General features: G+C 42.7%; 1 protein-coding gene across 1 annotated transcript in view; it reads left to right on the forward strand.

Annotated features, from left to right (window-relative positions):
- The window catches only part of LOC142257120 (CMP-N-acetylneuraminate-beta-galactosamide-alpha-2,3-sialyltransferase 4-like), a 49,828-nt gene extending 38,884 nt beyond the window's left edge, over window positions 1-10,944 (forward strand). Inside the window, exons 6-11 of the mRNA XM_075329208.1 lie at window positions 1,082-1,145; window positions 1,692-1,787; window positions 2,667-2,856; window positions 6,180-6,320; window positions 6,392-6,529; window positions 7,495-10,944. Of these exons, the coding sequence (XP_075185323.1) occupies window positions 1,082-1,145; window positions 1,692-1,787; window positions 2,667-2,856; window positions 6,180-6,320; window positions 6,392-6,529; window positions 7,495-7,581 (716 nt within the window). The 3' untranslated portion in view covers window positions 7,582-10,944. The remainder of the gene's footprint in view (window positions 1-1,081; window positions 1,146-1,691; window positions 1,788-2,666; window positions 2,857-6,179; window positions 6,321-6,391; window positions 6,530-7,494) is intronic.
- Window positions 10,945-11,583: the final 639 nt, after the last annotated feature.

An 11,583-nucleotide genomic window follows, 5' to 3' on the forward strand; every position in this document is an offset into this window, starting at 1 on the left:
GTAGTGCCCAGTGTCAGAAAGCTGGGTATAGTCCTAGGTCAGGGGTCTTCCAGCAGGACAATGACCCCAAACACTTCAAGAAGCCCCAGAAATCGATGGAAACAAAGTGCTGGAGAGTTCTGAAGAGGCCGCAATGAGTCCGGATCTAAACCTCATTGACTCCTGTGGAGAGATCTGAGAATTGGGTGGAGAGAAGAGAAGAGAAGAAGAGAGATGAGGAGAGGGGAGAAGAGAAGAGGAGAGATGAGGAGACGCCTTCAGATATGAGAGACCTGGAGACGTTTATAAAGAAGAGTGAGATTCCAGGTAAGAGGAGGAAGAAGCTTGTGGACGGGTGCAGGAGGTGACTGATGGAAGGGATTTATTCCAAAGAGCGAGAAACCAAATACTAAACAGGAGGGGGACAACAATTGTGTCTGGACCATTTTTGGAGTTTTGTGTGAAATTCTGTCCAATTTGCCTTTTTTCAGTTTTTTTTTGCCTTGTTGTAATACACACAAAGGAAATAATCATGTATAATGTAGAATTGTAATAATTTTCTGGGAGAAATACTTCATTTTCTGGAACAATTTCAAGGGTGCCAACACTTTTGGCCATGACTGTATGTACAATGCATGGATCTATAATGTGGCTCATGTCTGGTGACAGCACTATTTTATATATTTATAATGTACGGCACTATTATGTGGCCCTATGGGCGGCAGTATTGTCCTGAAATGATAAGGTGTCTCCATATAGTTTATTATTTGAGTAATGCTGTAATGTGTTTATCTCGTGGCATTATCTTGCAGATGTACAGTATTATTATACAGTATATTGCAGCATTGTGTGTCCTATTTGATACCATGATAGGTCCTGTGTGAACTATAATCTCCTCCATGTTATGAGGCTGCTGATCGTTATATGGCCGATCACAGATTTGCTCGTGTCTAGTGATGGATCCAGCATCGGGTGCTCGGGTACGCTCGAGTCTCCCATTGACGTCCCTAGCACTTTGTACTCGCGTCGCGCCCCGCACCCCGATGGAGTAACGCTCGCTCATCACTCCACCGTTCATTGACCCTGTGATTCCTTTATCTAGAGCTGCTGTTCATGCAGGCACTGGCGCTCACTCATCATTTTCACGTTCCGCCGGAGATTGACAGGTAAAGATCAACAGCTCTGATGAAGACGTTTTCTGCACAATCTCTGTACTTCGCTGCAGAATATGTTGGTGTCATATAAGGCAATAAATAGATCTACACATAAACCCTGTATCTGAGCTTATCTCAGCTTGGTGCCAACATTCTGCATTTTCTCCAGTCTTGGTCGCCCCCTAGTGATCTCTCTGAGAACTGACCCTGAACTGATGTGCAGTACGTTAGAGATTGTGCTCCACCTACAATTATCTGTGTACGCACGCCAGCTGGGACAGGCCGGAGGGGAAGCGGTGGTGGTCCCCTGTGCACTTGATGCTCTATGTACAGACAGAAGCAGCATTCATTCACCACACTATCCAGATTCTTCCTATATAGAAGCACAGGCCATATGTGTGGAGGGTCAGGTAGTATTCGCAGGTAGCTGTGGCCCCCAGACTATGTTACTGGAGGGCCCATGGTCCCTCAATTCAGCACGATATACACACATACAGATATGAAGGCGACTACAATCCCGTCCAGTCCATGTCTGTTCACGTTTCTGTCCATTTTCAGGCTGCAGTGTCGTCGCTGTGTGGTGGTCGGGAATGGATATCGCTTGAAAAACAGTTCTCTGGGTGACGTCATCGATAAGTATGACGTAGTCATCAGGTGAGCCGCATCTTCATTGCTGCCATTGCTTTGTGATAACCACTCCTTTGCTTTCCGCTCGTCATATAAACCGTTATAGATCGAAAGCTTTTGTTATACAGACCGCATTAATCGCACATTTATACAGACGGCACCTGGCGACCCCCAGGAGACCATGTGTGCCCCCGGTTATGTCACCCGCACACACTGCGCTCCTCTATAACCTTCCCTAAGTTACAATATCTCATACAATATTAAATGGGGAGTGGACTGAGAACAAAGCAGCGTCCCTGGATGTATGTGGGGGCATTACAAGGGGAACGGGGGTCTTGCCAAGTTAAAGGGGTGACATGTGGACCCCTATCTCCATAGTATATAGACCTGTACCTGCTGATTGCTGTTTCTGGGGAATACGTCATCTAAAATAACCTGCATACTGGAAGTGATGGTGGCGCTGGGCTATTGCTGGTGGCGCTGAGTTATTGATGTTGTCGCCAGGCTATCGATGGTGGCGCCAGGCTATTGATGGTGGTGCTGTGCTATTGCTGGTGGCGCCAAGCTATTGCTGGTGGCGCCAAGCTATTGCTGGTGGCGCCAGGCTATTGATGGTGGCGCCAGGCTATTGATGGTGGCGCCAAGCTATTGATGGTGGCGCCAGGCTATTGATGGTGGCGCCAGGCTATTGATGGTGGCGCCAGGCTATTGATGGTGGCGCCAGGCTATTGATGGTGGCGCCAGGCTATTGGGGTCTTCGACCAGTTATACAGTGGTGGGAACAGCTTCTGCAAGTAACGAAAGCAAAACTTAATGCCTTTTGGAAAAATGATCCTAACTCTTTATTGTCCCTGTTTGATGTTCTGTTCATCACCTGATTCATCGCACTTCTTTGGTCTTCCACAGGTTGAACAATGGTCCAGTCTATAATTATGAGAGCGACGTGGGCAGTAAGACCACTATCCGAATATTTTACCCAGAATCTGCAACCTTCGACCTGACGTTGGATAATAATCCTGAGACGCTGATGGTGCTGGTTCCATTCAAGAGTCTGGACCTGAAATGGCTTTCATCAATCCTGAATGATGAGAAGCGGGTGCGTTGTGTAGGGTGAAATATACGGCTCTGGCCACAGAAGCCCCCATCACAGACCCGCTACATGGAATAAAAGGGATAACACCAAGGCAGAGACCTGTACAGGGGGACACCACCCTCACAGACCTGAAAACTGGGCATATCAGGAGCTGACCTCCGCCTGTGATGGCCGAGCTGAGGGGTTTAGAGGGGGGGGGGATCAGATACTCTTACTTGCATCCATTAACTATAGCCCCTTTACTATAAGTAAGCGGAGCACAGTAATGACATACCGTAATATGTGCCAAGCAATGCAAGACCAAATAACAAAAGCATGTAGTGCCTGCAGATAATAGTGCCATATTCTGGGCACATATAGTAATAATCCCCATACTGTGCCTGCATATAGTAACCACAATGCTGTACCTGTATATAGTAATACCCCCATACTGTGCCTGCATATAATAATAATATCACCATCGAATGAATTTATCATAATAGATCCATGCAGTGTATATATACATAAGAGATAGATATATATATATATATATATATATATATATATATATATATATATATATATTTTACACATACACAGAGAAATACATTTTGAACACATCACCAATTTTCTAAGTAATTATATTTCTCAAGTTGGTATTGACATTAAAAACCCATCAAATCCACACAGGCAAAGAAATTAAATCATAGATGTCCATAAATTAAGTTACTGTAACAATGAGAAGCGAGACAGGGAAAAAAGTATTGAACTCATGAAGAAAGAGAGGTGCAAAGCGTCCTGGAAGGTTCTGACACCGGTTGATATCTATCAGTAATTAGGAAGAAATCCTGCCAAGTTAAAAATATCAGCTGGTTCAACTGATGGTCTCTAAAAAGATGTCTCATTACCAAGGAGCCACACAAGAAACCTCTCATGATGGGTAAAACCAGTGAGCCATCTCAAGACCTTCACAATCTTATTGTTGCAAAACATACTGATGGCATTGGTTGCATGCATTTTGGAAACTACTGAAGGTTCCAGTGAGCACTGTAAATCTGGCAATGGTCAAAACATCATTTCACCATGAACCGGCCACAACCAAGTGATCCCCGCAAGATTTCAAACAGAGGAGGGGGAAAAAAATAAAAAATTAATTATCGGAAGAGTTGTCCAAGAGCCAAGGACACCGGTGGAGAGCTACAGAAAGACCTGCAATCAGCAGCTACAATTGTCTCAAAGAAGACAATAAGTAATGCACTCCCCCCCTCCATGGTCTGTATGCACGCTCCTGTATGCACGATCACCACGCAAGGCTCCATTGCTGAACAAAAAGCAGGTTCAAGAGCAATTAAAGTTTTCTCAACAGCATTTAGACAAATCTGTGAAATACTGAGGAATGTAGTCTGCTCAGATGAGACCACAACTTAACTCTTTGGAGGCCATAAAACACACCATGTTTGGAGGCCAAAAGGCAAATCATCTAAAAAACACCAACACCATTGACGTGTGGAGGTGGGAATACCATGGTGTGCGGCTGTTTTTCAACAGATAGCACTGGCAAACTTCATATAATTGAAGGAAGGATGAATGGACAAATGTACCAAGACATTCCTGATAAAAATATGCTGCCATCTACCAGGATGATGAAGATGAGACGAGGGTGGACATTTCAGCAAGACAATGATCCCAAACACACAGCCGAGGAGACTACCAACTGGTTATCAGAGATGAATCCAATAGCAAATGTATGGAAGGAACTAAAGCTCAGAGTTTATAGAAGGAGCCGGGACCTGCAGGACGTAATGAATGTGTGTGTGGAAGAATGGGCCAAAATCCACCTGAGCCATGCAGGCGACCAGTGTCTCCATACAGGAGGCATCTGGGAGCTTCATCACCAACAAAAGGCTTTTGTACACCGTATTAAATATATTTCAGTAATGTGTTTTATACTTTTTTCCTGAGTCATTTCTCATTATTACTAGTGATAGGAGGGCACTACCATGCTCAGGTGCTCAGTACTCGTAACTAGTGATAAGCGAGCACTCTCATGCTAGGGTGCCCGATACGCGTAACTAGTGATGAGCAAGCACTACCATGCTAAGGTGCTCAGTACTCGTAACTAGTGATAAGCGAGCACTCTCATGCTAGGGTGCCCGATACGCGTAACTAGTGATGAGCAAGCACTACCATGCTAAGGTGCTCAGTACTCGTAACTAGTGATGAGCGAGCACTACCATGCTCAGGTGCCCAGTACTCGTAACCAGCAGTTGGATGCTCTGACAACACAGCAAAGGGATCTCATTCTGGAAAGTTATCAGCCAGGAGAAGGTACAAAAAAAAAAAAATCTTCCAAGTCATTAGATCTACCCTGGGCACTGTAAAGAAGTCATGAAAAAAGGGTGAAGTTCCACACAACGGTGACATTACCTTCAAAAATTGATGAAAAGACAAGACGACAATTGATCCTCAATGCAGCCAAGAGGCCAAAAGCAACATTAAAGGAGCTGCAATAATTTCTCGCTAGTACTGCCTTTGTGCTGCACGTGACAACAACATCCCATATTCTTCAGATATCTGTAAAGTGGGGGGGAGATGGAGAGAACAAAGGAAAAATATCCAAAACTGGCTTCTTTTGCGAAAACCTACATCAGGTCTGCCAAAAGCATGTGGGAATTTGTGTTATGTTTGGTACAGAGACCGATGGGGAAACTTTTTGTCCATAATTCTAAATATGTTTGGCGCAAAGCCAACACTGTACATCACTGTACACGAAACAAATCACCATCCCCGCAGTCAGGCATGGAGGAGGCAGCATTGTGCTTTGGGGACGTTTTTTTGTCAGCTAGAATTTTAGTGAAGGTGGAGGAAATTATGAACAGTCCTAATATCAGGCCATTTTTGTATCAAAAAGAGGAATTTCAGCTTTCAACATGACATCAACCCCACGCGATCTCCAAATCACCAATAAAGTACCAAAAGGTACTGGACGTACATATGCTCGACCTCTGCTCCACTCATGGTCTATGGGACTGCGGGATAAAGGGGCAGAACGCCACTATTTCTAGCAGTACTAGGGACAACAAATGGAGAGGATTACATACACCTTCTTTTATATAAAGATAGGGCACTAGCGGGGGTTCGAAAGTGCCAGACCCCTGGTCATGGGATTGCTGGGGGTCCCGGTGGGTGGAATTTATCCCCTAATCTATTAATACAGGATAACTTCCATGTTTGGGAATAACATTTTACATGATGGAGGCCACAGGGAATTTGCCCCTTTGCCCTTGCTATTAGATTTTATGGTGACCTTTCCATGTTTTATGACTTGAGATCTTAATGTTTTACAGATTGAAGAGGGTTTCTGGAGAACACCGCCTATAATATGGAACGTGAACCCTGAGAACCTGCGAATCCTGAACCCGTATTTCATGCAAGTTGCTGCCATTGACCTCCTGAAATACAATCTTAAAACCAAGGAACTCAAATCAGTAAGTGGCTGACAGGAGGGTGTGAAGGAGGACTCCCGACATCGGGCGCTCACCGATCTCCTTTATTCTAGATACCCACCACTGGCATCATGGCCATCACCTTTGCCATTCACTTTTGTGACCAGGTTTACATTGCAGGATTCGGATATCCAAGTAATACAACTAAGTATGTCCATTACTATGATAACGAGACCTTGGAACAAATGAAGGTAAATGCCTAAATCTATCCTACTATAGACACTAATCCCAAAGATGACCCACATCCAGGAAATAATAGGTAATAATAGGTATCCCTAACCTAATCCACTAAAGATTCATTCAGACATTATGATTTTCGTTATATTCTCCTATATAGGTGACACATTATAGTGGTTATATTCTTGTACATGAGAGGGCAGTAATATAGTGGTTATATTCTTGTACATAGGGGCAGTATTATAGTAGTTATATTCTTGTACATAGGGGCAGTATTATAGTAGTTATATTCTTGTACATAGGGGCAGTATTATAGCAGTTATGTTCTTGTACATAGGGGCAGTATTATAGTTGTTATATTCTTGTACATAGGGGCAGTATTATAGTAGTTATATTCTTGTATATAGGTGGCAGTATTATAATAGTTATATTCTTGTATATAGGGGACAGTATTATAGCAGTTATATTCTTGTACATAGGGGGCATTATTATAGTAGTTGTATTCTTGTATATGGGGTACAGTATTATAGTAGTTATATTCTTGTACATGAGAGGGCAGTAATATAGTGGCTATATTCTTGTACATAGGGGCAGTATTATAGCAGTTATGTTCTTGTACATAGGGGCAGTATTATAGGGGCAGTATTATAGTAGTTATATGCTTGTAAATAGGGGGCAGTATTATAGTAGTTATATTCTTGTACATAGGGGCAGTATTATAGCAGTTATGTTCTTGTACATAGGGGCAGTATTATAGGGGCAGTATTATAGTAGTTATATTCTTGTACATAGGAGACAGTATTATACCAGTTATGTTCTTGTGCATAGGAGCAGTATTATAGTAGTTATATGCTTGTAAATAGGGGGCAGTATTATAGTAGTTATATTCTTGTACATAGGGGCAGTATTATATTAGTTTTATACTTGCTCATGGGGATTAATGTGCAGCTTTATAATTCGTTCCGGTCTACATTTCCAGATATCACAACATAAGGTTCCTCTTGAAGCCATTGCAATCAAGAAACTTCTCCAGCAAAAGATCATTCACAATCTGACTTACTTCTAAGGTTGTAAATACGGGAAATTATCATTTGAATTTGCAAACTGACAGTAGTTTCAATAAGGATTCCATGGACCGGATTCTGATCGATGACCATTTTATGGTTTGGACACAGAGGATCCAGTCAGTCTACATGTGATACCTATGAACCCCTTCAGTGGATCATCCATTCAGGAGTCTGGGAACCAATTGATCATCAATATCAGTGTTACTGGCAATCATCCAGCTTTCTCAGTTTACAGTATTCTATGTGACAACATTTTTATGAACTTGACAAAAAGTAAAACAACTCTGGGACATATTAATTTATTGTTTAGAAAAAGCTGCACTTTAATTTCCATTAGATTGTAAGCTCTTTGGTCATGTCTGTTTATGTTATATTTGTTTGTGTATTATCTGTTTCTTTTTTGTTGAAGGATATGGATATTGTAGCGAAGCCAGGCAGTGGATTAAATCCTAGCACTGCAGGTCTTGATTACATGCACCTGACGCTTTGAGTGAGGACCAAGGCAAGTGTTCACCTGAGTGTCTCACTCTGCTAGGGAGCCTGAGATGAGTGCAGTGTGGGAGCTGCTGAGGGACCAGGCTGTTTAGTGTGATCTGTGCACAGGGTGGGATACGTCCAGGGGTGGGATTCAATTTCAACAGGTTCTCTGTTTGTCTTAAGAAACCACACCCATTTTAAAAAGAGCACGCCCATTTGAATGCCACACCTATTTTGTTAGCCACATCCATTTTCAGGGACTTTCCTCCACCACAAAATACAACAGCAGCTAAAAGTAAAAGAGCTTTCCCCTTCTTACTCAACCTAAACCTTCATGTACAGTCTCATTGCCTCCTTTCATGTCACCTTAATTCAGGTCTTAGTATGGAGAATAGTATAAAAAAGGTTTTCTACAAGTTTTGAAAATTAATTGCATCATAGGTCTTTATATACTGATCATCCAAACATTAAAAGAGGATAGCAGCATATATAGAATTGAAAAAAAAAACAACACTTTAAAAGGGAAAGAAAAAAAAAAAAAAGGAAGGAGGGAGGAGGCTCAAAAAATCCAATAAATCGAACATATATTTAAAATTACATATACACACACAAAAATAAGCAAGGGGTCCAATGAGACACTAGGACCATCCAAAAAATGCGATAAGGTGTAAAACTATAACCAAAGAATATAATTATATACAATTGTTGCACATAATTTTTATATAGTTATGAAATTCAAGATCAATTGTACAGTGTGGGTATTCCGTGTATGTGGATGCACTGTGCCTTGTGTGAAACAAATGGCTGTGTGCCTTATATGTCAATTTGCACAGTTACATCCACATACAATGTTCTATCCACTGTAGTAAAAGAGGGGTTCAGTGCTGCATAGAAAGTCTATGGCTGTTATAGTGGGAATCAACGTAATGCCACAAATACTATTTAAATGGCTAAATGCTTAAAAAGTGGGATACATGTTTCGTGGTTAACTTACTGCAAATATAATCAATTGTGATCACATGAGAATTTCTAAATGTAATACACTATTGGTGAAGAGTAACACTGTGATAGTTGCTAACCTGTAACCTCAGTACTGAAGCCTAGTTGTTCTCATCCCGACGCACGTTTCACCTGTCTTTCTTCAGGGATGGGTGAACACGTTTTAGATCTCCTTCCATAAGCTTCAAACAATAGTTGGTAGGAATTTGGGCCCAATCCTCCTGACAGAACTGAGCCATGTTTGTAGCTTGCACCGGACTTTTCAGCTTTGCCCATACATTCTCCATAGGACTGAGATCAGGGTTTTATGATGGCCACTCCAAAACATTGACTTTGTTCTCCTTAAGCCACTTTGTATCCAGTTTGGCAGTAGCTCCGGGTCATTGTCCATTTGGAAGACCCATTTCCGGCCAAGCTTTAAGTTCCTTGCTGATGTCTTGAGATGTTGCTTCAGTATTGCCACATAATCTTCTTTCCTCATGATGCCATCTATTGTGAAGTGCACCAGTCCCTCCTGCAGCAAAACAACCCCACAACATGATGCTGCCGCCCTCGTGTGTCACAGTTGGGATGGTGTTCTTAGGCTTCAAAGCTTCTCCCTTTTTCCTTCAAACGTAACGATGGCCAAACAGTTCAATTTTAGTTTAATCAGATCACAGGACGTCTCCAAAAATTCAGGTCTTTGTTCCTGTGCACATTTGGAAACATTATCCTATCTTTTTTATGTTTCTTTTGAAGTAATGGCTTCTTTCTGGCAGAGTGGTCTTTCAGCCCATATTGATACAGTACTCATCTAAAGGGGGCTTTACACGCTGCGACATCGCTAATACGGAGTCGTTGGGGTCACGGAATTTGTGACGCACATCCGGCCGCATTAGCGATGTTGCTGCGTGTGACACCAATGAGCGATTTTGCATCGTTGCAAAAACGTGCAAAATCGCTCATCGGTGACATGGGGGTCCATTCTCGATTATCGTTACTGCAGCAGCAACGATGTAGTTCATCGCTCCTGCGGCAGCACACATCGCTATGTGTGACGCCGCAGGAACGAGGAACCTCTCCTTACCTGCCTCCCGGCCACAATGCGGAAGGAAGGAGGTGGGCGGGATGTTCCGGCCGCTCATCTCCGCCCCTCCGTTTCTATTGGGCGGCCGCTCAGTGACGTCGCTGTGACGCCGAACGGACCGCCCCCTTAGAAAGGAGGCGGTTCGCCGGTCACAGCGACGTCGCCGGGCAGGTAAGTATGAGTGACGGGTCTGCGCGATGTTGAGCGGCACGGGCAGCGATTTGCCCGTGTCGCACAACAGATGGGGGCGGGTACCCACGCTAGCGATATCGGGACCGATATCGCAGCGTGTAAAGTAGCCTTTACTGTGGATAATGACACAATCTTACCAGCCTCCGCCAGCATCTTCACAAGGTCTTTTGCTTTTGTTCTTGGGTTGATATGCACATGACTGAAAAAAGCACATTCATCTCTGGTACACAGAACCCGTCTCCTTCCTGAGCGGTCTGATGGCTGGACATTCCCATCTTGTTTGTATTTGCGTATAATTATTTGTACAGATGAATGAGGCACCTTCAGGTATCTGGAAATTGCACCCAAGGATGAACCAGACTTGTGCAAGTCCACAATTCTCTTCCCGAGATCTTGGCTGATTTATTTCGCCTTTCCCATGATGCTACACAAAGAACCAGTGTGTTTCAGGTATGCATCAAAAGACATCCACAGGTGTGTCTCTAATTAACTCAGATGTTGCCAATAAACCTACCAGAAGCTTCCAAGTCATGAAATCATTATATGGGCTGTCCCATATTGTTTAAAGGCATAGTACTCTTAATGTATGTAAACTTTTGCAGAAAATAATAAAAATGCCTTCAAACATTCTCTCTCTCCTTATTCTGGCATTTGGCAAATATAAATAATTTTGGTTCCTAATTGACCTAAAACGGGAAACGTTTATTCTGATTTCATTTTAGATAGTGAGAAAAACCTGCAGATGTGTCTGTATAGAGAGCGGAGGGAAAAACCTGCAGATGTGTCTATTTAAGTAGTGTATGTAAGGCCCTGTGCGCACTAGAAAAAGGATTTTTCTCAAGAAATTTCTTGAGAGTCTGAAAGATTAGCGCACTGGCGTTAAAAAAAACCGCACCAATAACGCACCGAAGAACGCATGGATGTTTTCCGCGTTTTTGATGCGTTTTTTCCGCAGGTTGGTCCCTGCGTTTTTTTTACCATTATCTATGGCAAAAAACGCAGGTACCTGCAGAAAAGAGGTGACATGCTCATTCTTTTTCTCAAGAAATTCTGCAGAAAAAAATTTGAGAAAAAAAAAAAACGCAGTGTGGGCACAGCTATTTTTTTTCCATAGGTTTTGCTGGGGAATGTCTCCAGAAAGGTTATATCCATTTTTGCAAGAAATTTCTGCAGAAAAAAAAAAACAACGCAGGTAAAAACGCAGTTTTCACACAGGGCCTAAAGTTCTGGTTTCAACTGTATATATAAATTGGGTCCAGCGGTTCAA

The sequence above is a fragment of the Anomaloglossus baeobatrachus genome, chromosome 11 (genome assembly GCF_048569485.1).
Source record: "Anomaloglossus baeobatrachus isolate aAnoBae1 chromosome 11, aAnoBae1.hap1, whole genome shotgun sequence".
NCBI classification, from domain to species: Eukaryota; Metazoa; Chordata; class Amphibia; order Anura; family Aromobatidae; genus Anomaloglossus; species Anomaloglossus baeobatrachus.